Here is a 27,074-nt window from a genome sequence, read left to right on the forward strand (position 1 = left end):
TCAATGTTCCCCCTTGAATTTTTTGTAAATGCGAAACTAATAAAGGATCTCAAATCCAATTTCTAACAAATCTATACTGTATTTCTTTTTTGCTCTTTCTTTCCCACTATACTGGCAGGGGGCTTCGCCAAAATGAGTTGCAGTAAATGGTAAAGCATGTTATGGCTCAAACAAAAAGGAACTAAAAGATTTATAAAATAAAACGTATGACAACATAAAAATTTAATTTTTTGAAACGCATGAATCACGTTTATTCTTTATCCCCTCAACTCTACATATCCTCCCAAATGTCAGCAAGCAGTAGAATTCTTTCCATTTAACAAAAATCAATTTCTTTACCTAACCATTGAGACATTTCTCTAGCACCTGGTAAATTACATGATTTGTAAAAGCAAATATGACTTGCATTTTTCAGTCAGATTGGTACAGTGGTCTGAAATTCCAAAGACACTGAAGAGGCTCCTTGTAATTTATGCTCAAACAGCTACAGCAATAACATGCATTGATATGGCACCCTATATATTTTTAAGGCATTTCACAGGAACATTAGCAAATTAAATTTGTGTTTAAGCCACAAATAAGAAAGGTAGATTTTAAAGAACATGTCAGGAATGGAGATGTAAAGCTGTTTGGAATTATTTGTCTGGACAGCCGAAGACACTGATGCTAACGTAATCTGCAGACATGCACGAGATTCTGGAGTGGTGTCGGAAGGAACTGCCGATGCAGGTTTACTCCAAAGACGTACAGGTATGTAGGTTAATTGGCTGGGTAAATGTAAAAAATTGTCCCTAGTGGGTGTAGGATAGTGTTAATGTACGGGGATCACTGGGCGGCACGGACTTGGAGGGCCGAAAAGGCCTGTTTCCGGCTGTATATATATGATATGATATGATAGGCACAATGTGCTGGAGTAACTCAGCGGGCCAGGCAACATCTCTGGAGAGAAGGAATGGGTGACGTTTCAATTCGAGTCCCTTCTTCAGACTGAAGAAGGGTGTCGACCCGAAATGTCACCCATTCCTTCTCTCCAGAGATGCTGGAGGGGCACAGAAATCTTGTAAGATTGAAGGGCTCGATGAGAGTACAAAAATAAAGAGAAATTGAGTCACGATGAAATCTAAATGGAATAAGAATTTTACACCTTCTTGACAAGATTGACTTTTTGCCACATTTATGCGCATTATAATCCATGGCATTTTGCAATAATACTTGTAAACAAGGTTGCAACCTATTCTTTTGGACTGGGTGAGAGATAAAAAATAACCCAATAAATGTATTTCAAATGTACATGCTGACTCAATCTTCCTCACAAGTAACAAAAAGCAAAACACAGCAGATGCTGTAAATCAGAAATAGAAACAGAAAATACTATAAACACCCAACAAGTCAAAAAGCAGCATCTCAAAAGAAGCAGTTAATGTGTTATGGAGACAAGAGAATGCAGATACTGGAATCCAGATCACCAAACAATCTGCTGGAGGAACTTCCTTGGTCGAGCAGCATCTGGGGGAGGGGGAGGGAGAGAGCAATTGTCAACGTGTTGTATCAAAACCTGTATCAGCGTTAATGTTTTCAATCGATAACCTTTCTTCAGAACTAAGTAAAGTTGGAAATCAAACGTGTTAATTTGCAGAGAAAGGAGAGGTGAAGAGAACTACGGGAAACACAACCTTTCTCCATTTCTCTCTCCATAGATGCTGCCTGACGTGCTGAGTATACCAAAATTTATTGTTTTAAATCCGCACAGATAATATCCCAAACCGTGAGGTTTTGGGATGAATGTTGGCAGCATAAAATGTTTACATTCTTTTCTGTCCAAAACAGAGGTATTGAAAAATTATTTGGCTCACACACATAAAACCATGTACGTAGTAGAACAGAGGGAGGTTTTGCAGAATATCTTATAGAGGGAAAGAAATTGGGGAAAAAGGACTCCCTATTTATGGAGATGCATAATATTGTTTTGTTCGTTATTTTAAATAAACTGAAAATCTCATTTGGTGACCATAGAATTAGAACATTCAGAGAATAAGTACTATTACATGTGTATTGCATGGCATTGAAGAAATCTGTCAGTATTTAGGATCACTCATATTTCTTACACCCCTGCATATTATTGTGAAATTGGAAAACTAAAAGACCAACCTATACTGCACATTAGCGTTGGTACCTGCTTATATTAAGGATCATTATTTAACAGTCGTGGAAGAAAAGGTTTGTTAGCTCAGATACTGGGATTTTCACCAGCATTTCAGGAATTACATTCAGGAATTCAGACCTATTTTATTTACATGAATCAAAACAAATGCAGGCTTGATGACACTGCTTCTTTCAATTAAAGGTAGCAGCTCTAATGATGGCAAATACATAAAGGCTACCACCATCTTGAAATAATTTTCTTCAGCCTTGTGTAAGTATTGGTGGCAATGAAATATTTGTAGCAGCTCCAGTCAACAGTATAGTAACAGTCTCAGCAATTGTCATATTGCTCAGTGGTCATAATTCAGATCTAGTCTTTGAAATCCTTGGCCCTTTTCGAAGCTCCTTCCTCTTATCTTCTTTTTTTCTCCTTTTCTCCTCATCCTTAAAGGCTTTACGAAAGGCATCAGTACTCTCGATAAACTGTAAAATACAAATTACAGTGGATCAACTTGCAAATCTGATTTATATATTTAAAATATTTCTCAACCTAAATTTAGCACTCTAGGTGTTACTGTAGCTTTGCTGGTTACTGATTTATGGGCTGAACACAATAGCAAACCATTTGTTCCATTAACAGTAAACAAAATATTAAACATTTTGTTAGTTTGAGGGAAACTTGGTTGGTGTCTTTTTTTCAGTTATTTGGTTGTTCCAAACGGCAGTGTCTTTGCCAAAACACAGAACTGTTAAACTTTCATATTATGTCCAATTACGTGCTTAAGAGTCTGACTATGCTTTTCAAATGTCAGAAGTCATTGTCTACAAACAACATATATGTGATGAGTTTCAGCATCGCATCCAAAGCTGCAAGGCCTTATTTATGTAATTGAAAATAATTTCTGGACAGTCGCAAGATATGTCACATATAAAAAATGACTTGAAAGATGCACAGTTGTCTTTACATGTATTACTACAACAGGAATTACATGACAGTTACAACTGAGAAATAAGCCATTCAGCCCAACTGGAATGAAGATTTTATGCTCCACATAAGCTTCCTCCAACCCTATCTCTTCATGCCATACCAGAAACCTGACGTCCTACACCACCAAAAACGGCTACGTTCCTACAACTATTAGGTTCTTGACCAACCTGCACAACTATTATCTTACCTCGATAACAGAAGATTATCGTTCACCTCTTGCACTTGTGTTATCAATTCATGTCTTTTTGCTTTTGCAGTCTTTTAGACATTTTATGTGTAATTTAAGTAGAAGCCTGCTGCAACAAAGATTTCCATTACCCCTGTACCACACTATACTTTGTGTACATAACAATAAACTCGGTTTGACTTGGCTTTTCTTTTCTCCATAGCAGAAATGTATAAAACTAGAAGGCAAAAGTAAAGGGTGAGAGGTTTACCTAGAATTTGAGGAAGATTTTTTTTTCTCTGCAGAAGGTACTTGGCATGTGAGTGGCAGTCTGAGGCAGAGACTCACAAAATTTAATAAGGATCTGTATGAACACTTAAATATTTACGGCATAAAAAGACGATAAGCAGAATAGGATTAGTTGAGGCCTGTACCTGATTATCGGCCTGGACATGGTAGGTTGAAGTGCTTGTTTCTTTACTATATGACTCAAGAAATCTATAACTTTCACTGAGTTCCATTCATCCTTCATCGCTGTGCTAATAATTGGTTCCTAAAATACTCAACCTTATTTTGAAATCCGTTTGTGGTTTTGTTTCTTTATCAATTTTGTCCACCCACAGAATTGTGGGATTATCAGTGCTTCTCCAATTCTGGCCTCTTGAACATCTTCAATTTTCATTGCTCCAACATTTGTGGCAGTGCCGTTAAATTCTACAGTGCAAAGCTCTGGAATTCCAACATCTTTACGATGCTCCTCAATAGCTTGGTCATAAGCAATCTGTTTCCAGATTTCTAATACTATCAGTTTAACCATCAAAACAATTCAAACTTGAAGTGCTTTAGCAAGTGACTAGAAATATCCAGAGGGGAAATAATAGAAGAAAAGCAAGTAGAAAAAAATTAACAATGGAAAAACAGAAAATTATTACTGTACTTACATCGTCATCCTCATCTTTAAATGGATTTTTATAGTCAGGAGATTTTTCACTGATCCCAAGCTCCTGTGCCATCTGTTGATCGGGGAAACAAATAAAAAGCATGTTGTAAATGCTGTACTTTCTATCCTGCATCTCAAACTATTACCTTGATAACCAGCAGATTGCATGGATTTAAATAATCGGAGTGAGAAATTAGAACTAAAAATTACTGAAAATAATTTGGTCTGAAAGTAAATATTTCTAAAAAGATCTTTCGTCAGAAATAAAAATCTTCGAATTTCATCGCTTGGATATATTTGATTGCCAACCCACGTTATATTTTGCCAGAATTAGTGCCCCCACTGACCACTATCAATCATCCATTTAATCTAATCTTAGTTACCCTACTTTTTTGTCTCTCCAATTTGCCATCAACTCCCCACGGATACTACCATTCACCTACACATCAGAGGCAATTTACAACGGCCAATTAACCTACCAAACCATATCTATAGGGCAGGGAGGATACCAGAGTACCTAGAAACCCACATGCACAAAGAAAATTTATAAACTCCACACACACCCAAAGTCAGGACTGAACCCAGTCTTTGGTGCTGTGAGGCAGAAGTCCTACCTGCTGTGCAGGGTTAGATAAAGAAAAGTGCATGGAGGTTTGTGTAGACCATACATTTTTTAATAGGCCAGTTGCCCGTTTGGGGCAGTTGGCTGAATGTCGCACATCAACACAAGTTATGTAAATAAATTGTTTTTCAAAAAATTGTGCAGCTGCTGCCTCAGAGCGCCAGAGACCCGGGTTCGATCTTAACCTCTGGTGCTCTAGTGTGGAGTTTGCTCATTCTCCCTGTGACCACGTGGGTTTACTCCGGGTGCTCCGAATTCCTCCCAATCTCAAAGACTTGTGGGTTAATTGGCCTCCGTAAATTGCCCCAAGTTTGTAGGGGGTGGGTGAGAAAGTGGAATAATATAGAACTAGAGTGAATGGGTGATTGATGGTTGACAGGTGGGTTGTAGGGCCTGTTTCCAAGCTGTATCTCTAAAAACTAAACTCATTGGCAGATTGCAGTTCAGCAATTTTCCACTAGGTGGTACCAGTTATCTTTTCTTCAGATTGATGGTTGACTTTCCTTTTACACTGAGTATAATTCCTCCAGAATTTGTATCTAAACACAACACAATAGTGTTATCTGTGCAAATAGTTCCATTAAAAACAAACCCATTTAAATCCATATTTTTGCTCACCAGATTTAGGAGCTGAGTGTGTGGACCTCCATCAAAAACTCCTGTTTGGTTACAGAAACTGATTCCCCATCGGATTAAGTTGTTCCAGTTGGAGTTTTGGTCATAGTAATAGTGGACAATCTTAGGGAAACGCAGTGCTACATCCCCAAAGAAGGCAGTGTTTTCAACAATGTGTGAATAAGCTGAAAAGCAAATCAGGATTGGTTGTGAGAAAGATCTATTTGTATCGGTTTGGAAATAATACATCAGATGAAATATTATTATATATTATTAATAATATATTGGATAATATGTCAGACAATAAAATATTCCATCTTACAAATATAATTATAAATTCCATATATTGGACTCCACATGTGAGCTTTACTAAAGCTCCTGAAAGTCCTGGCATCCTGAAGACAATACATAGATTACATTTCCCCTAATGATGAAGAGAGATGCAATGGATACACGTCCTTTTTCTGTTAGAGATACGGTTGATTGTTTTATCATCTGTAGCAAATATAGCTGAACATGTGTAGGAAGGAACTAACCCTAACTGCAGATGCTGGTTTAAACTGAAGATAGACACAAAATGCTGGAGTAAATCAGCGGGACAGGCAGCATCTCTGGAGAGAAGCAATGGATGACGTTTTGGGTCGAGACCCTTATTCAGCTGAACATAATCAGCTAATATCCAGTAATTTTAACTCATTCTTAAAATGTGGTTGCTGCTGGTAAGTTTGGGAGTTATTCTCCATCTCTAATTAGTTCTGGAGAACACATTGACCATTGTTAAACTGCTGGAGTTCGTAGGGTGAAATTGCAACACTGTTAGCAAGTAGATTCCCAGCACATGCCAGTGAGAATAATGATCAGACACAGAGATTGTAACTTGTTTTCCCTTCCATTGCTTTGGACACATAAACTACTCTGTAATCCAGTGCCCGAATAAATATAGAAATGTGCCCATTGAAACTATCAAAAGCGAATTGCTTAGTTAGGAAAAGAGAACATTGGAGGATGACACAGAAAGCCCAGGAGTGTTGTGACCAACTGGTCAGCTCCTTCACTATCTTTCTCTTCCCACTTTCTGGTCCTTTGAAATCAATGAATCATCATCAGCAGCCTACCAAGCAGTCTTACCCTTTTCATTGAATAATTTTAAAAAATTCAAATAATCCTTTTCTGGTCAATTAGAAAAGTCCCCAGTAGCTCAATCCTGAAAGGGTAGTTTAGCTCATTGATACGTGTACCAATGTATAGTGAAAAGCTTTTAGTTGCATGCTAACCAGTCAGCAGAAAGACAAGACATGATTACAATCAAGCCACCTCAGGGAATGTTGCTATTCACTGCAAGTGTATCAGCTTGGAACAGATACTGAAGTCGAGAGTGTGACATGGACCATAACTTTCTGACTCAGGGTCAAGCGACACCACTGGCCCATGACTAGTTTAGTTTAGAGATACAGCGCGGAAACAGGCCCTTTCGGCCCACCGGGTTCGTGCCGACCAACGATTCCCGCAAACTAACACTATCCTATACTCACTAGGGATAATTTTTACATTTACCAAGCCAATTAACCTACAAACCTGTACGTCTTTGGAGTGTGGGAGGAAACCGAAGATCTCGGAGAAAACCCACAAAGGTCATGGGGAGAACGTACAAACTCCATAAAAACAAGCACCCGTGGTCGGGATCGAACCCGGGTCTCCGACGCTGCTTTCGCTGTAAGGCAGCAACTCTACCTATGCGCCACCGTGCCGTCCTTCTCTCATAAGCAAAGGACAAGTGAAACTTTGTAAATGTTTTCGCTTCATACAGAGCATAACGTAAGGAAAAGTATATTCAAACTATATCCACCATCCTTGAGTTTCTCATCATGAGGTAGTGGTCCATCAGCTTGTACATCAGCACCAATCAGTATCGACTTGGAGTCTTCTAGTACCTGGAATGAACAAAAATCAAAATGTGGTTCAACTGATTTTTTCCAACTTCTTTTTAAACCAGTTATGAAGAAATGAATTTAGTGATAGCATCCTTTCATGGTGTCCCATTTTTATTAAGATTTCTTTCTTTTAGACTCTTGATTGTTAATAACTTATTAGCTTGGTTTAAACAGGGAAAGGTAGTTGTGGGGGATAAAGTGGAGGGAAAGGGGGTTGAAAGAGGTTACCTAAAATTGGAGAATTCGATATTCATGTTAGGGTGTAAATGACCCAAGTAGAATATGAGGTGCTGTTCCTCTCGTTTGCCTCACTCTGGCAAAAGTGACATTTAGACTACAGATTGGGTCAGGACCTTCAGACTAATAGAGGAAGAGGAGAACGCTGGAAAGGGGAGGTGGGGATGGAGTCCAGCCTGGCAGGTGATAGCAGGTAGTAAATACAGGTGAGGGGGGAGGTGATTGGCAGATGGATGGAGTAAATAACAAAGGCTTGACGTGAAAAAGGAAACAAGTGCGAGATGAGGAAAGAATTAGAGTGAAATGGAAAGCTGGAGGGAAAAATGTAGGTGGAAGGAGATGGTGGGGGGGATAAAGAGGTGGGATTAAAGGGAACTGGGGACTTGGGGATGGATGAACATAGGGAGGAGGGGTAAAGAGAAGGCTGAAGGAGAGTGGTGGGAGAAATGTGTACACATCAGGGTAGGGGAGGCAGGGCGTATTCCTTAAAATTGGAGAATTCAATGTTCATGTCATTGGGTTGGGACTACCCAAGCGGAATATGAGATACTTTTCTTCCAGATTGCTTGTGGCCTCACTCTGTGAATGGAGGAAAGGGAATTAAATTATTAACAACTAGGAGCTCTATCAAGTCTCTATGGAAAGTGGAAAGGATTGGGGATGAGAGGATGTAACCAGTGGTGGAATCATGTTGAAGGTGAATATTAAAGAATTATGTTTAATATGGAAGTTGAAAGGTGAGGACCAGGGGAACTGTATCCTTGTTCTGCCTGGGGGAGAGGAAGCGAGAGCAGAACTGCGGTTCACAGAATAAACAGTTTGCCTTGTTTACTGACAGGGCCGTGGCAAAAATACAGTGGATTACTTTTTGCACAATGATCAATAGGAATAGTGTGGGTCTGAGGAAGCCAGGAAGGATTGGATCAATGTGTAGGAAGAAACTTCAGATGCTGGTTTAAACCGAAGATAGTCACGAAAGGATGGAGTAACTCTGAGAGTCAGACAGCATCTCTGGCGAAAAGGAATAGATGACCCTTCAGTCTGAGAGTCAAGGGAAAGGGAAATGAGAGATATAGACAGTGATGTGAGAGAGATAGAACAAATGAATGAAGGATATGCAAAAAAGTAACGATGACAAAGGAAACAGGCCACCTGTTTGCTAGGTGAGATCGAGTACAATGAGACTCAACGATGTGCCGTTTAGAGATTGCATCAATATTCCATGTTTAACATATAAAGTGGGACTTATCTGCAGCATTTCCAAACAATATTTGACATTCCGCAACATAAGAGATAGCAGAGCAGCAATGTAGAGGAACATCTTAAACAAGAGGAAATAATAAAAGTGGCGTAAATTAGCAAGCATGTTTCAGAGCTCAATCGCCAGCCTTTAGAAGAATAGCCAGCAGTGATGGAGAGTTTAAAAGAAAACGGAGAAACATAAGAGGCCAGAACCAGAGAAAGGAGAAATCCCAGAATGATGTAGGGCTGAGAGATAGACATGAAGGGATATTTTTAAAGAAAGAACATTTTACAATTGACTCGTAGCCTGACCAAGAGTGAAAATCAACTAACCAAAGGTGATGATGAACAGACTTAATGCAAATCTATGGAGGATGTAAATAGGAAAGCCTATTAGAATCTTAGTAGACTAGATGTAACGAAACCACGGTGTCAGGCGTATCCAAGCTCAGGGAAAGGTGGTGTCATGGAGGTGGAAGTAGGTGGTTTTGATAATGGGATAATGTATGGTCGGATAGGGCAAATGTATGCAAACTGTTTTGCTTGGCCTCAGAGTAGCCAGGGGGGGATGTTGGTTCAGTTACAGTTTGTGGCAGGCACCATAGATAAAGTTTGCGGAATTTATCCAAGCTACTTCTCTTTGCTCACCTTGAATAATCCTTTCAACATGATGTCAATAATCTTGTATTGTTGATTTATATCATTTAATTCAATCATGTTCTTCAATGCATGCATCTGGTCTTTGCGTTTAGTTTCAAACAGCTTCCTATCTGAAGACCAGTGTTGTTCAGGAAAATATTCAGAACCACAGTTTAGAATTTTTTCTTTATTTATTCATTTGCAGAATATGAACATCGCTGGATATGTCAGTGTTTATCATCTATTCCCAATTGACCCTGAAGTGAGAAGGCAGATACGAGTCAACCTTTGCCATAATAAGGACGGTGGATTTTCTTCCCAAACGCACATTGGTGAAGCAGGTGGGTTTTTCTGACAATCCAAACATTTTACAATTAATGTTACTGAAACTAGCTTTTCTTTTAGATATTCATAATGTCCTGATTTAATTAAACATATTCCCCAGTTGCCATTGTGCGATTTAAACTCGTGCCTCTCATCAAGGCTTAGCATTCTGGCTATCTCAGCAACTTAACCCCAATGTTGCAATTCTCTCTTCACCCAATAACTACTTCTGTTTGCATAAAATACCGAAAAGATATTACAGGGTGCTTTATCACACAAAATAAATCAGAACATAATCAAAGACTGGGCAAAGAGATGAGTTTTAAAGGAGTAAAGAGGGGCGTCAAGGCAAGGATATTTAAGCAAGGATTTACAGAGTTTAATGCCCTGGCAGGAGAAGGTACATCTACCAACAACAGAGCAAATAATATGGGGAAATTCACTGCAAGTTACAAAGTGTTGGAGGATATAGACAGAGGTTGCTGGGAGGATTTGAGAACAAAGACGATCATTTTAAAACCGAGACGTTACTTAACTATTGATCAGTGTGCACAGAAGTAATGGGATTGGGGCTCGGTGAGGGTTAGGAATATTTAGCAGATTTGAGTGGCTTCCACGTTGAAAGGGATTGAATGCCAAAGACCAGTTGGGATTGCAATGGAATAGACGCGTCTTAATATAATCTCAGATGCAGCTGGGTCTGGAAGTGAAAACAGTCATTCTTAGTCATGGAACATAACTGAAGTCTGAAACTCAATTTGGGGCAAACATTCAACCTCAGTGTGTATCCGATTTGGTTTACAATGCTAGGAATTGATATTGAGCAAATAGGGAATGATGATGCTAGCTTTTAAATGACATTTAGACATCTTCTACAAATGGGGTTCTATTTGCACACATGAGCTGGAGCTGTGCCTCACTGTATGAAATAGTCACTACGCACTAATCCACAGCACCTGTGCTGTTTCAGGAAGCTAGTTTTTGGCGTGTTTGTCTTGACTTTCCAGTAAGTTTGAGAAGATTATCGAGCTTACAAAGCCCATCATTGCCACAAAGGATACAGATTTCTAGACTTGAATCCAAGTTTTTTCTTTGACCAATGGAAGGTCTGAATGCAGTGAAACACATGCTGATTACAATCACACAGATCTGCAGAACATCCATGATCTAAGAGACTACTTAAAAAAAATAGACATTTGTTAAATATCAAAAGAACCAGATTTCCAAGACGAACAGTTAAGGGGATTTCAGATCCATTCTATTTCACGCTGACACACAGAAAGCTTCTGGATGAAGTTTTTTGCACAGTGTGACCATTGCTGAAGTCACCTAACACAAGACCAGAATTCAACCTGCGGTCTTCCACCCCATCCAGACCAGTTGAAGATTGACATTAGTGTCATTGAGAAAAACACAAGCAGGCACTTTGGCCCATGATCTATTGCTGATCATCAACCACCCATTTACACTAATCTTACATTAGTACATGTTTTAATTCTCTGCACAGTGAAGAAGACGTTTGGCACCCTTGCCTTCATTGGTCAAGTTATTGAGTCAGGAGCTGGGATGTCATCCCAACTCCTTACTCTGTACAAGACATTGGAACAGCCACATTTGGAGTACAGTTCTGGTTGCCCTGCGAAAGGAAGGTTTTCATTAAACTAGAAAGGGTGCAATAAAGATCTGCACGGTTGTTTAGGAACTGCAGATGCTGGTTTATACCAAAGGCAAGACCCAAAATGCTGCAGTAACTCAGCAGGTCAGGCAGCATCTAGAGAGAAAGGGAATAGGTGACGTTACTGGGACTGGAGGGTTTGACAATAGAAATAGACAATAGGTGCAGGAGTAGGCCTTCGAGCCAGCACCGCCATTCAATGTGATCATGGCTGATCATTCACAATCAGTACCCCATTCCCGCCCTTTCCCTATACCTGACTCTGCTATCATTAAGAGCGCTATCTAACTCTCTCTTGAAAGCATCTAGAGCGTTACATGGAGAGGCTGGATCTTTTCCCTGGAGCAAAGGAGGCTGAGGGCTGACCTCATAGAGGTTTAGGAATCATTAGGGAAATCAATAAGGTGAATAAGCAGTCTTTCCCCCAGGGCTGGAGAGTCCAAAACTCGAGAGCACAGGTTTAAAGTGAGAGGCGACAGATTTAAAAGGGGCTTGCGGGGCAACCTTTGCACTCAGAGGGTGGTGTGAACATGGAACAAGCTACTGAGGAAGTGGCAACAACTGCGAGTACAATTAAAATGCATTTGTACAGGTACATGGACAGCAAAGGATTGGAGGGATATGGGGCTAAGCGCAGGTGGGACTAGCTCGGTTACACAGTTTGGTGGGCAGGAGGGGTCGGGCCGAAGTCACTCCATCCCTGATAGACACAAAATGCTGGAGTAACTTCAGCGGGACAGGTCGGGTCGAGACCCTTCTTCAGACTCAGAGATGCTGCCTGTCCCGCTGAGTTGCTCCTGCATTTTGTGTCTGTCTTCGGTTTAAAGCAGCATCTGCTGTTCCTTCCTACACCCTCCATCCCTGATACCGGCACCTTCAGTCCCGGGGCCTCCAGGAGCCGCTCACCATTCACCTGTGAAACAGCGAGCGCTGCGGGGAGGAGCCCGGGGCTACCGGCGACCACCGGCTCCCGTCTCCTGCACGCAGCGCACATGGGGCTGCGGTCATGGGAACGGTCGGGCCTACGGAGCGGGAATCAGTGAGGAGCCGCCATCATCATCATCGTCGTCGCCGCCGCCGCCGCACCTCCGCTCACCTCCAATTCCAGCGCACAACTGACTCTGCGCATGCGCCTCCAGGCGGGCGGGGCTTTGCGCAGTGACTACGCTGCCAACTGAGCTGTCACTCAGAGCCAAAGATACTAGAGGAACAAGATGGACCAAATCGCCTATACTGAAGTGTAGTGCGCAAAGGAGCCATTTTAGTAAGCCAAACCCGCCGTCCGCTCTGCCTCTCGCAGTATAATCAGTGTTTTGGAGGAACAGTATGTGTGAATGATACCATTAAAATGCAGAATATATCTCATTTATCAATTCACAGATTTTTGTTATTTTTCTTTTTAAATGTTTCTGCACATTTCTGCCTACTAAAATGGCGTCATGACGTACTACGGTTTTTAGGGTCGAGTGGTCTTTCTTGCTCCTCTAGTATCTTTGCTCAGAGCCCAGGCTGCCGGTGCAGGCTCCCTCTGCAGCCCTCGCCCCTGCACCAACACGCAGCCCTCGCCCCGGCACCAATACGCAGCCGAGTTATTTCAATCTGCACAAATTTGCGACATTGACAGTCCGTGCAGATTTTTGACCGCCTTGCATCCTTTCTGAATCCAGGTTATTACCGTGGATGAGGTGAAGAGTGCGGCATTTATGGATGCACACAGTGCATTACTGCTGTCGTAACAGCTGCTTTGAACAATTTCCGACTTTCATCCAGATTATCGTGTGTCACCATCTTTTATAGGGGGTTTCTGGTAGATTAGGATAATTTGGCTCGGTATAAAAGCGGGGAATCTATGACATATACCACCCCCTCCCCTTCCCTCATAACCAAAGTTGTTTCATAAAGAAAGGCAGGGAATACTGGTGCAGGAGCACACTAACCACTACCTCTTTAGCTTTGTGACAAAGACTAATTGGACCAGATGTGTAGGAAGGAACTGCAGATGCTGGTTTAAAAAAGAAGGGTCTCAACCCAAAACGTCACCTATTCCTTTTCTTCAGAGATGCAGTCTGACCTGCTGAATTACTCCAGCTTTTTGTGTCTATAATTAGGCCAGAACCTGCTGTACAGGATTCCTCTGCGATATCTTCAACCAACAAAGGCATGTTTGAAAACAAACACACTTGTGAAATAAAACAACTGAATGGGCCTTTTGGCTCCTGAAGTCTGTTTCACTATTCAGAAAACCATGGCGGATCAGTAACCTAACTCCACAATTCCAAGATTCATCAAAATCTATCTTAGATTTTAATGATCTTGTATCAGTTGCCTTTTGTGGAAATTGTGAGTTTCTCTCCTCTGTCCGTAACACCCCGACTACACGCCCAAGTTTAGTCTCGGAATTTGAAACTATGCCCCAACAGCAAGAAAAAGATATTTAGATTTTCATTATATCTTAACACAAATAGCAGGGAATACAACCACAAATTTGTGAGATACTTTCTGTAATTTTACGTTTCGGTTTATTGTCACATGTATGGAGATAGTGAAAAGTTGTTATTCATGCTATCCAATTAGATTAGATCATACTATACATAAATACAATCACGTTAAACTCAAGTACAATAGGTAAAAGGCAGAGTGCAGAATGTAGTTCTCAGCACTGTAGCCCACCTGTTCCATAAACAAAGTTCAATAAACTCAATGGGATCGAGGTGAATTGGACACTACCCAAGCTTATGGAAGGACCGTTCAGAAACCTAATAACAGGGGAAGAAGCTGTTCCTGAGACTATGGTGTGCGCTTCCGTGCTTCTCCAATGCCTACAGGAGCGGAGAGGAGAAGGAATGACCGGAGTGGGACAAGTCTTCCCGAGTTTTCCCGAGGTAGCGTGAAGTGTAGATGGAGTCAATGGTGGGCAGTCTAGTCTGTGTGATGGACTGGGCGGCATCCACAACTCTGCAATTTCATGCAGTCTTGGGCAGAGTTGTTCCCAAACCAAACCGTGATGCAACCCGACAGTGCTTTCTACCATGCATCTGGAGAAGTTTGTAAGAGTCTTTGGAGACATTTGACGTCTAAGTATCATTCCAAAAATGTACAGGACACTGCCTCCAAGACCAATATTTCTTTCCTAACTTTGATGCCAGATTTGTACAAGTTCCAGTTGTCTATCCAGGGCTTTGTAAAGGTGTGTCACAACTTTAAAGTTGCATGTTCAAATCTTGCCACGGAGATTAATAAAAATTAATTGGAAATAATGTTGACTATATAATCCGATTCATGTAATAATCCATCTGCTTCCTGTCCATTTATCATATTGTTTACAGTGTCCTATGTTCACATGTTCTGTTGTGCTGCAGCAAGTAAGAATTTCATCGTTCCATCTGGGACATATGACAATAAAACACTCTTGACTCCTTTGGAAAAGTATTTCCATCACGCAGATCTAGTCCACATGACTCGAGTTGACCAAATTGCTGTGGACCTAAAATCCTCTGAGATAATTTATAACCAGGGTGGACAATAAATGCCTGCCAGTAGATGCTGGCCTTGTGAAAGAATGCCAGTCTGAAAGAACAATGAAAAACAACACTTGGACCTCCTCTGTTAATTTTTCGTCATTTGCTCTGTCTCTTTTAGGCTCAAAACGAACAGTACTTTCCAACGTTGAAATCTTTGTCAGTCTTGTTCATTCATTCTGCTATCATTTTCCATTGCGCACATATAAATGCTGCCCTTCTTTGACACTTGGATCCATATTAGTCTGGATTGTATGCGGAACAAAGAATTTCACTGTACCTAGGTACATATGACAATAAAGGATTGTCATCACCAGGCAGGGTGGAGCCTTGGTGGGTCCATTGTTGATGAGGGAAGGTGTGATCTCAAGAGGGATACAATGTGGTGAACTGTGAAACTGGTTATACAACTGAGGGAAGGGAACGGTTAGTAGAAGTTACTTAAAATTAGAGAATTCAATGTTCATACCGTTGGGTTGTAGGCTACCCAAGTGAAACGAGGTACTGTTCCTCCAATTTGCGTGTGGCCTTATTCTGGCAATGGAGGAGGCCCAGGACAGAAAGGGCAGTATGGGAATGGAAAGGGGAGGAAAATAGATGGCAACTGGGAGATCCCATAGGCCTCGGTGGACTGAGCGTAAGTGTTCAGCAAAACGGTCACCGAGTCCACATTTGGTCTCGCTGCCAGAGGATCCGAGTTTCTGCTGGATGAAATCCTCCACAAAAATCAATTGCCTCAATCACATCTTACACTTTCCATACAAACGTCAGCCTCTCCAGTCCGCTGCCGCATTTAACAGCTGGGATGACGGTAACCTCAGCTTTGCATTCTCATCAATCTGTGGTGATCTTTCACCAACTTGCTTATCAAGGATCTGAAGAAAAATTAAAAGGCAATTTGGAATTACCTGACCTCAAATTCAACTCCAAATCACCATGACCGCCACGTGAAACATTTGTGATGCATTTTGAGCTCTGGACTAATAAAAATATTCCTAAAAGAAAAATCTTGTCCTAAGATATTAAGCAAGATATTCTAATTTAAGTGAAAAACTTTTCCACAATAATATTTTAAATGTTGTCATTACTTTGGTTAATTTCCAGGACAGAGGTAAGTTATCTGGTGAGATTGTTGGCTTTTCATTTTCAGTACAGGCCTCAACATACTCTCTTTTCACACTCATTCTGCATAAGCTTCTTTTCTGCATCAACTGTAACTCAACTGGTAACTCTGTCGTCTGTGGTCCATTGTAGAGGTATGGGCACAAAGATCCATGCTAATGTTTCAATGCAGTACCAAGGCAGTATTGCACCGTCAGAGAAGCTTCGCTGCTCCTACTGAGACCTCATGGACCTAAAAGGTCTTGTTGCACCACTGTGTGTAGGCTTTTATTCACAAAATGCTGGAGTAACTCAGCAGGTCAGGCAGCATCTCGGGAGAGAAGGAATGGGCGACGTTTCGGGTCGAGACCCTTCTTCAGACTGTGTGTAGGCTTGCTCTGACCAATGTTTAGTCCTCAATCATCTTCTTAAACGGGATGATCTGGTCATTATAACATTACTGGCTGCACTATTTCTGATATTACAAAATCAGAATATTTTGTCTACACCTAAAGTAAATACCTCCTTGTCCGTACAACTCTTCAGACCATCCAGAATCCAGAAATGTCAATAAAGTACTGTACCAATATCTCCTTTTATGACCTACCCCACTTCCCTTTTTGTTCTTTCCCGATCTTGTGGTTTTAACTCCTCTATCCTGGTCACAAATTCTGTTTAGAACAGAATATATTTCTTCACAATTGACCTTGTACCTTCTTGCCCTTGGTCGAGTACTTTGTGATCTTTACCAGTTGGTAAAAATAACATGTTAGCGCAGTGGAGAGAATCAGAAGTGAATAATACAAATTATAAATGAAATAGATGATTCATGCAGAAGAGAGGAGGAAGTGAAATGCCATTTCATGTCATTTGAGTGTCCAGGAATATACACGCTCAGGTTTATATTCTGATACCTCTGCCGAGGGCTGATATATTTCAGTAAGAGACACAAAAGTCCAGATATTAGTGTGTTTCAACATTGAGACATATTTATTCTGCATTAAATTATTTTTGTTAATATACATTCTCTCCCCGACCCACCCTCCCACGCTACCATCACCCCAAAATAATTGGTCATGTTCAGAGAATAATAGTACCATTGTTCCTGGGTTGCCAACCCTGATTTGTTGTGCTCCTGGGAGGTTATATCACAATCTTCCAGAGTAAACCCTTGCTCTTTCTGGCTCACCTTCAGGGCATGCTGCCTTCTCAGTCAAACCAAAGAATAACAGGGTCAGTCCCATGTTCCATTTTCTCCAACTAATAAGCGTTCAAAGAAAATGATAAAATACAATTTTGCCTTAGTACTGCCATGATTTTCTCTTTAATTTCCTTACAGTCGTGCCCTGGGGTGAAAGAGTGCTAATTCCAAGCGGCTCTGAGACAACCAAGGAGAGCTGGCAACCCTTCAGCTTCCAAAGCTTTCAGAGCTGCACTGATCCATTGATGTAGCCAGTTCCAAAAGCTTTCAGGGTGCAGGGGGGGAGAAGGAGCATTGGGCGTCCTACTGCATTGGTAAAAAAATGAAGGTGTCAAGAATGCTGCCAATACAGCTGCTCACTTTTAATAGCAAATTTTGAAATTCTAACTTAGAGATCCCATAAATCAGACGTAAGAGTGGACATGTAACTGGCTGCATAACTTGGAGCCGGCACCTGTTACCCAATACACCAACAAATCCATGGCACACCAGCACTACCGAAGCTTTTAAAGTATAACAAGTTACAATTTAGAGTCCATTTCTAAGTTTAGCTTACAAAAGATAAATATACTGCACATAGATTTAGGAGAAGGAATACATAAAATGGTATACTCTCAAAACTGCAGTTTAAATTATCTTCCAAATGGTTTGAAGATGAGCTATATAAACTCACTGCTCCTGACATCAATATATAATTGAACGACATCTCTATAACTTCAGCAAAAGGGATACCCGTTAATCTTTATCCCCATTGTAGGAGCTTTGAGCATTCAAGAGAATTTTTTTTAAAAATAGGGTCCACCTTCAAACTGAAACTTCCCCTTGGGAAGTGTGTACTCTTTTTTGTTTTATTTCGTACCATCTCCTATTCAGAAGCAAGAATTGGATTTCTAGCAGAGAGACAGCTCGGGACTTTCCTGATACAATCCTTCATACATAGTGATAGGCAGGAGGCAGGGTCCAGTTTCACAGGGTAAAGAGGGCATCCTCTGTCTTTTCCTGCTTCTTCTTTTTGGACGAACTAACAGAGCCAGGGGCCTCTGCAGGAGGTGAGGGTAGAGTCGGCAGATGCTCTGCTGCTTTCGCTCGCTCCTCCAGGAACTTATCAAATTCTAGAAGAAATATAATAGAAAAACTGTCTTTTGCACAATACAAGTTTATTTAAGATCATTCCTTCAATTGAGAACTAGACCAGTTTTTGGGAAGGAAAATTATTATTTTTATTGCAATTTTCAATTTAGAGCCTAGTTTCAGTCAGTCTCAATAATAGTTTAAAAAAATCAAAACAAATTGCAAAAATAAATTCAAGCAAAATCAGACAAATCATATAAAGGGGAAACCGCACAAAATAAATCACTTGAAGGATAGAGAGGTAGCAAGAACTAATAACCTAAAAATTAACACGTTGCTTTGAAAGTCAGGATGACTGATTTGAAAGGAAAGGAGAGATTGAAGGTGAATTATATTTTCCAGAGGGAAATTGAAGATGAAAAATCAAAGGATTTTGGAATTTAATATTTCTTCTTGTGGACAGTTTAGATATAATGGTAAGGTTCTAGAAAACGGAAGTGGTTTGACATTGTGACCAAGGTGGGGGAATGGTGCACATACCTGATTACTTGCAAGAGTTGTGACAGCTCAATGTTTTTACAAAGACAGCAGGAAAAGCGAACCACACTGAGATTTGTACACACGGCTACGCTGAACGCAGGTGAACATCATTCAAGCGTATTTAAAAAACCCAAAATTTTGATGATGGTTTATCAGAGAGGATCATAACTAACTTGAGAGAATTTAAGGATAACATATAACATATAACTACAGCATGGAAACAGGCCTGTCCGGCCCTACCAGTCCACGCCGACCATTCTCCTTGACCTAGTCTCATCTACCTGCACTCAGACCATAACCCTCTAATCCCCTCCTATCCATATACCTATCCAATTTACTCTTAAATAATAAAATCGAGCCAGCCTCCACCACTTCCACCGGAAGCCCATTCCATACAGCCACCACCCTCTGAGTAAAGAAGTTCCCCCTCATGTTACCCCTAAACCTTTGTCCCTCAATTCTGAAGCTATGTCCCCTTGTTGGAATCTTCCCCACTCTCAAAGGGAAAAGCCTACCCACGTCAACTCTGTCCGTCCCTCTCAAAATTTTAAAAACCTCTATCAAGTCCCCCCTCAACCTTCTACGCTCCAAAGAATAAAGACCCAACCTGTTCAACCTCTCTCTGTAGCCTAAGTGCTGAAACCCAGGCAACATTCTAGTAAATCTCCTCTGTACCCTCTCCATTTTGTCGACATCCTTCCTATAATTTGGCGACCAGAACTGCACACCATACTCCAGATTCGGCCTCACCAATGCCCTGTACAATTTTAACATTACATCCCAACTTCTATACTCGATGCTCTGATTTATAAAGGCAAGCATACCAAACGCCTTCTTCACCACCCTATCCACATGAGATTCCACCTTCAGGGAACAATGCACAGTTATTCCCAGATCCCTCTGTTCCACTGCATTCCTCAATTCCCTACCATTTACCCTGTACGTCCTATTTTGATTTGTCCTACCAAAATGCAGCACCTCACACTTATCAGCATTAAACTCCATCTGCCATCTTTCAGCCCACCCTTCCAAAAGGCCCAAGTCTCTCTGTAGACTTTGAAAATCTACCTCACTATCAACTACTCCACCTATCTTAGTATCATCTGCATATTTACTAATCCAATTTGCCACACCATCATCCAGATCATTAATGTAAATGACAAACAACAGTGGACCCAACACAGATCCTTGGGGTACTCCACTAGACACTGGCCTCCAACCTGACATACAATTGTCAACCGTTACCCTCTGGTATCTCTCATTCAGCCATTGTTGAATCCATCTTGCAACCTCACTATTAATACCCAACGATTTAACCTTCTTAATCAACCTTCCATGTGGAACCTTGTCAAATGCCTTACTAAAGTCCATATCGACAACATCCACAGCCTTACCCTTATCAATTTCCCTGGTAACCTCTTCAAAAAATTCAGAAGATTAGTCAAACATGACCTTCCAGGCACAAATCCATGTTGACTGTTTCTAATCAGGCCTTGATTATACAAATAATTATATATATTGTCCCTAAGTATCTTTTCCATTAATTTTCCCACCACAGACGTCAAACTAATAGGTCTATAATTGCTAGGTTTACTTTTAGAACCTTTTTTAAACAAGGGCACAACATGCGCAATGCGCCAATCTTCCGGCACCATCCCCGTTTCTAATGACGTTTGAAATATTTCCGTCATAGCCCCTGCTATTTCTGCACTAACTTCCCTCAATGTCCTAGGGAATATCCTATCAGGACCTGGAGACTTATCCACTTTTATATTTTTCAAAAGTGTCCGTACCTCCTCTTCTTTAATCCTCCTAATTTCCATCACTACTCTACTTGTTTCGCTTACCTCACATAATTCAATATCCTTCTCCTCGGTAAATACCGAAGAAAAGAAATTGTTTAATATCTCCCCCATTTCTTCCGGCTCAGCACATAGCTGACCACTCTGACTCTCTAATGGACCAATTTTATCCCTCACTATCCTTTTGCTATTGACATATCTGTAGAACCCCTTTATATTTACTTTATTCACAGTTCATTGGAGACCACTGGATGAGATGCCTTGTGACAAATGTGGGGGAAAGAATAATTTCATGAGAATTCTAATACTATGCTGAATAAAAACTGAGACAGAATTGATCAGTGATCATCGCGATAATGTGACCACAAAATTGGGAGCTTTCACTGTACAGGGTATAAATTAAAAATAAATATCTCTAAGTTTTCAATTTAGAGCAAAGAATCAAACACAGAGATTGAGACTAACAGGGCTCAGAAATTGGCCAAATAATTCATGTGACATTTACAATACTTAGAAATAAATATTATACATGAAGAAATATAAAACTATATATAAGACTATATAAAACTACTCATTCAGATAAACTGTTGTAATTGTTAAGGACAAAACGGGAAAATGGGAGCAGAAACAAATATTACCTTCACTTGTTACTCCTTCAGAATCATTGCCCAGTTCACCTTTCTAAAATTACAGAGAAGATTTTAGTCATTCCTCATTCCTTAGATTTCTCCTCTTTTGGTTTCAACTAAAATTGCATCTAACTCTTTGCAATAACAAGCAGAATTAATACATATATTTGATTCACTGACAGTCTTTATCATTGATGTGTCCAAATAAAAAGATACCTTACTTTAGCTTTTATAGCTATTGTCACCTCTAACAAATGCCTTTACAGAATCCAGTATTACAAATTGAATTCACTCCTGAATGGCTCAATTCAAATACTGATCAATACTAAAAATTAAACTCACCCTGGCACAAGCTTCACAGATCCAATGATGCTTTAACACAGGGAGGATGCAGAGGCAAAATAAAGTGTAGTTGACTCAAATCCTGTGTCTTGCTTGGAATCGAGTGCAAAGTAAATGCTTTTCTCCAAATTTACCAAACTTCAGTAAACAAAAAAATCTGGCCACTTTCAAAGTAGGCTAACAGTTGACTCATCCAATCCTACCAGATACCAACGGTCTCCCTCTTGGAACATCGCATATTGAAGTTTAACAATACCTCAACCCAAGAACAGGCATCATTTATAAGCTTTCTTAAAACAAAACCTCATTGTATGTCAGATAAAGGAACGACACATGTGTAAGAAGGAACTGCAGATGCTGGTTTAAACCGAAGATAGACACAAAAAGCTGGAGTAACTCAGCGAGACAGGCAGCATCTCTGGAGAGAAAGAATGGGTGACATTTCGAGTCGAGACCCTTCTTCAGAATGACACACCTCCATACCTTAACTGTCATCTTCAAGCTGCAATTGTTTGGTTAAAGCATCGTTGTTCTAGCATTGGAGAAAGTCTGACAATAGGACTAAGCACTAATGCAATAATCGAAAATACACAATCCTGGTGTCCTTGCAGTGTAATCAGTTGAACAAACGGAAGTCACACCTTGGGTAATGGAAACAACTGTATGCCAGTGAGTCAAACACTAGGTATTGTATGACAGACCACAATGGTGATAATTTGTTGCTTATCTGTGCCAGCTTTTAAAAAATATCTAGTTAGTCCCCCTCCTTTGCTCTTTCCGTAAAACCTTATTTTTCCAATGGTCTTTGAAAAAATACCCACTCCAAGAAGAAATTTTGAAAAAACAATGCTGATTTTCCTTCACTACCACGCCACCTCTGACACCCTGGGATACTCAGTTCCCATTTCCCCACCATAACCACCAATCCAGCCAGGGCTCATCTCCTCTCAACACACACCCAGAAATTAGTTCCTTCAGCCATCCCCATCCAATCCTCACCTCCCTTCCACTCACACTATCAACCACCGCCCTCTCATCACCCCTGCACTCAGGTTCCATCCCTCCCTCCCTCTCTCTCTCTCTCTCGTAGCTACTTGGCCCTGCCCCGATCACTGACACACACAGCACTCCTTGCTCTGTTCCCACCAGCCACAGCTATCGGTTCCCTTATTCCTGTTTCGTTTTCAACTATCAACATCAGAATGCAGTTTCAGTAATTAATAAAATTTCTCAGTATTACTTACCAGATTAGGACAATCACAGAACACACAAGGAAAAAACCCTGACAAGTCGTGTTAATACATTGAGTGTGCCAATAGCATCTCTTAGAATAGACAGGGAACATTTGGCAGAGGGGAAAGAAACAGATCGGATTACATGCAGGAACAAAGGTAGATTTCTGTAGAGCACGGTGTTTGCCTGAAGACTGAATATTGGCTGGGAGTCTCAGCATATCCAACATCCTATAAAAGCATTGGAGGAACAGAAACTTGAAACAGCCATCTGCTACCAAACCTCAAAGGATAAACCATAAAAGTGGCTTCACCAAAGAAGCTCAGGGCAGTGTCTGGGAGGGTGAAGACCCCAGATGTTCCGGATAATCCACTCGTGGGAAAGCACAGCCCTCTCTCTTCACTTAAACTTGTTCCTGATGGAGGCTAGTGTGTGGCAACAATCGGTTTTGTGGAATAAATGTCATTTGTTGAGTCTTTATCAGTGTCCACAACTAGGAGAGAATCCTCCTATCCCTGGAGCAGAGCCATGTTGCATTCAGTCCTCGGCAGTGCCCGCTCTTGCTCCATGAGGTAGGATGAAAAGTGGGGCGCAATGCATTTCTCTCCCAAAACCTGCTGGTGTCACACACTGATCTCTATGCCCCCTGGAAACTTGCTGCATTGAAGCATCGCTGTCGTCCACCATCCGAGTATCCAGTTTCCAAAACCCCTTTTGTTTTACCGGCAGGTTATTCGGCTCTTTCAAGTTTTATTCAGAGTTTGGCGAATGTCTGTTTGTATGGGTTTCACTATCAATAGGGTTTTTACAATCACTTATGCATTTTCCAAGAATTCCCTTTGCTTGCGCTTCAAGAACTTTGCAGAGATTAGAAAACCCCACATTTCAACAGCAACCAGGTTCAGGGGTTTAGCAGTTAACTCCACCATGTTTAAGGACAAGCAATGGGCAAAAAACACAACAAATCCTCATTCAATACTAGATAAAGGCACCTGACCGTTTTCATTTTAAATCTGAAAAATAACTGATCTCAATTGTGGTTAAAACAAATTTGTCAATGTAGATTCTATGATGGGACAAACACTGACTACAGCCATGCCTGTGCGTTGAATCATCACCAAGATCCGTACCGGAACTAAAACATGAGAACTTGATTCCAACAAGTCTCATCAATGTACATGCCCATGCCCGGAGACGTGAAGAGAAGGGGAAAATGCAGAAGACAAGAATCTCTAGTCAGGGTGGGAAATATTGTTCAGCCATTACTCAGTCCAAACACTCTTTTCACCTTTAAACAGTTCCCAAGCACCAATGCTTGTTACAGAACCTGTAAATTTAAATTCCATTGAATTAAAAGTGCAGAACAAAACCCAAATATCTCACCACATCTGTGGACAGCCACTGTTCAATGTCATCCATTAGATTGGCCTGAGTGACTGGAATCTGTTACACAAAGGGGAAGGGCACGAGGAAGTTAAACAAAGCTAAATGATTGAAAATTAAATTAAATTAAAAAACAAAATCCACATGTAAGCAAGATACAAAATTCATTTAAAGTCGTTTGTGCTTCATCTGGTTCAATTGAATCTTCCATCAAATAATTTAGACATGGCCATTTTTAACCATGACCAAAGAACCCCTTGTAAAGCTGGTGGGTTCCCAAGAATTTTCTATCTTGCTTTCCAAAATAAATTACAATTGATTTCATTCAACAGAAACATATGCACCAGATTGATCATAATATTCCAAAATAAATATAAAATTAAAAGAAAATCAACTGGAGAAAAGGGCTGGCTGGGAAGAGAAGGTGATAATGAGATTGTCTAAGTTTTAAGACAATTTTTCTCGGGATGTAGGAAGAATTTAGTTAACCATACTTAACATGGTTACTCATACACCACCTTCTCTTTCCACCACTAGATGGCCATCTTTACAGAAGTCACACCTACCATCTCGGCCACCAGGCTGTCAGGATGCTGAACTCTCTCCCCTCCCTTCCTCCTCTCTCCCCTGCCCCTATGGGACCTGGACTTTAACACCCCACACACACGCACATCCAGCACCAGACACTTTTTAAAAAAAATTTTGAAGTGACTATATTTTATATTTTATGTTTTATGTTGATTGTTGTTTGCTGTGCCTTTTGTTTTATGCACTTTGTTCCTCGGGATTGTGGGAAACGGTATTTCGATTTTCTGTCTGTGTGAACTGGCTGAGGATTGACAATAAAATTGACTTTGACTTTGACTTTGAAATAGATCCAAGGCCAAAAGCTGCTAGACTGATGCTTCCTCATCTCACCATGGCTGGCGCCACTAATCATCTCATCGGACTGAAACTCACCTGAAGAATGGATTTTTGAGCTATTGCTCACTTAGGAATCCTCAAACGCAGTCACACCGAGCAAAACCAGTCGCTTGCTCAAACATTGGAGGACCATACAGCAGGCATCCACAGGGAAACGTGCAACATATGGTCTCTGTTGGCCCAAATGACCAGGTGTGTATCACACACAACCAGTCGTGGACTTGCATCAACATAAAGAACGGAGAATGTGCACCGAGGTCGGGATACAAAACCTCGTCACCCACAATCAGAGCTGTGGTTGGAAATGTAATGGTTAAAGTGCAATGCTCCTCTTCTACTTGAACTCACCTTTATCATCAAACCTTAACATCAGAAATACCACTAAAAGCTGCGGACTTTTCACACTGAATACAGTTTCAAATCTGTAGACTATTTTATATCGTGCATCCATAGCCATTGGAATTTAGACCGAGACTTCAACTCACCTAGCACCTAGAGGAGAGAGCCCCTTGATCTGACAAATACAAACAAATAACAAAGACGGAAAAGTAAAACTAACCCTAAAAATGTCCTTATCCACGATCCCTGCAGTTCCAAAAGCCTTGAGCAGAGCAATATTTTAAGTTATTCTAGACATTATATGCCTTGAAAAAATACTTTCATAACGGTATGTTTTGCCTTGGTGGAGGAGGTTCAATGGATAGCAGTTTCCAGCGACCAGTGTACAATCCTCGGATTTTCAGTACGTTAATCTCAAAGCAGAAGTTTATACATATAAACATGTGTTGTAATAGTGGCTCTGAAATCTAAAAAGACCTCCAGAAGGAATGACATGCAGCTTTGATTTTGACAACTGTCCAGACGCATAAAGACGTATAGGATTATTAAGGGGTTGGACACGTTAGAGGCAGGAAACATGTTCCCAATGTTGGGGGAGTCCAGAACCAGGGGCCACAGTTTAAGAATAAGGGGTAGGCCATTTAGAACTGAGATGAGGAAAAACTTTTTCAGTCAGAGAGTTGTGAATCTGTGGAATTCTCTGCCTCAGAAGGCAGTGGAGGCCAATTCTCTGAATGCATTCAAGAGAGAGCTAGATAGAGCTCTTAAGGATAGCGGAGTCATGGGGTATGGGGAGAATGCAGTAACAGGGTACTGATTGAGAATGATCAGCCATGATCACATTGAATGGCGGTGCTGGCTTGATGGGCCGAATCGCCTACTCCTGCACCTATTGTCTATTGTCTATTGCTCCACGCTGTGCAGATTACATTCCAAAACCCACTATGAAAACTAAGACATTTTACAAATTGCCAGCACTAGTTCATTATCTATCTGAGAGTCAGTCACTTCCTCATGAGTGCCCAATGATGATCCAGAGTTTGCATCGGAGGTTTGCAAGTACACAGTATCATCATCACTTTGGTTTAAATTAAAGGGCTGCTGGAATAAACAAGTTCCCAGTAAAGCAAATTAAAATCAAGTTTGTTTCAAATTCCTGAAAAAAACCCAACACCCAAGATGCATTGAATTCAGAGTTACAAGACCCCAGGGCACAGAGAGTATTGAGACATTCACTTGCCTGGATGCACACACAGTTAGCAATAATCAGGTCCCATCAACAAATTACTTTTTATTCTTTGAAGAGGAGAAGCTTTTGGCAAATAAACCAATTTGAGAGGTAGGAGAATTCAGATTCATCAATATTTGTCAGAAAATATAAAATATATTTGTCAGAAAATATGGCGCGGTAAATTAAAATGAAAAAATTAAACAGAACGCTTCAAATGAATTATTTTGTTCGTGGAGAGG

The 27,074-nt window shown here is 40.8% G+C and overlaps 2 protein-coding genes and 1 long non-coding RNA gene across 7 annotated transcripts in view; 1 reads left to right on the forward strand and 2 right to left on the reverse strand.

The window, feature by feature from the left end:
• Window positions 1-27,006, forward strand: part of LOC144611531 (uncharacterized) — a 33,862-nt gene extending 6,856 nt beyond the window's left edge. The window contains exons 2-3 of one of the 2 annotated variants that reach the window (XR_013549537.1): window positions 9,728-9,863; window positions 25,217-27,006. This is a non-coding gene — a long non-coding RNA (uncharacterized LOC144611531). Of the gene's footprint in view, window positions 1-9,727; window positions 9,864-13,188; window positions 13,334-25,216 lie in introns of those variants that run through there. The other variant, XR_013549538.1, reaches the window with a different exon arrangement.
• ccdc134 (coiled-coil domain containing 134) lies at window positions 992-12,618 on the reverse strand. Of its 3 annotated transcripts, none has more exons than XM_078430670.1 (7): window positions 12,435-12,618; window positions 10,908-11,021; window positions 9,532-9,653; window positions 7,320-7,404; window positions 5,477-5,658; window positions 4,238-4,309; window positions 992-2,625 (listed from the first exon to the last, which is right to left on the reverse strand). In XM_078430670.1, the coding sequence occupies exons 2-7, from the start codon at window positions 11,008-11,010 to the stop codon at window positions 2,500-2,502; spliced, it is 690 nt and encodes a 229-aa protein (XP_078286796.1). In that variant the 5' UTR covers window positions 11,011-11,021; window positions 12,435-12,618; the 3' UTR covers window positions 992-2,499. The 3 variants fall into 3 exon arrangements, with proteins under 3 accessions (XP_078286796.1, XP_078286798.1, XP_078286797.1); XM_078430672.1 differs by having other exon boundaries at window positions 10,908-11,024; XM_078430671.1 differs by having other exon boundaries at window positions 12,428-12,618.
• The window catches only part of LOC144611527 (TOM1-like protein 2), a 66,374-nt gene continuing 56,466 nt past the window's right edge, over window positions 17,167-27,074 (reverse strand). Inside the window, exons 13-15 of one of the 2 annotated variants that reach the window (XM_078430664.1) lie at window positions 24,342-24,401; window positions 21,393-21,435; window positions 17,167-18,453 (exon numbers count right to left, since the gene is read on the reverse strand). In XM_078430664.1, the coding sequence (XP_078286790.1) occupies window positions 18,308-18,453; window positions 21,393-21,435; window positions 24,342-24,401 (249 nt within the window). In that variant the 3' untranslated portion in view covers window positions 17,167-18,307. The remainder of the gene's footprint in view (window positions 18,454-21,392; window positions 21,436-24,341; window positions 24,402-27,074) is intronic. The other variant, XM_078430665.1, reaches the window with a different exon arrangement.

This window comes from Rhinoraja longicauda, chromosome 40 (genome assembly GCF_053455715.1).
Source record: "Rhinoraja longicauda isolate Sanriku21f chromosome 40, sRhiLon1.1, whole genome shotgun sequence".
NCBI lineage: Eukaryota > Metazoa > Chordata > Chondrichthyes > Rajiformes > Arhynchobatidae > Rhinoraja > Rhinoraja longicauda.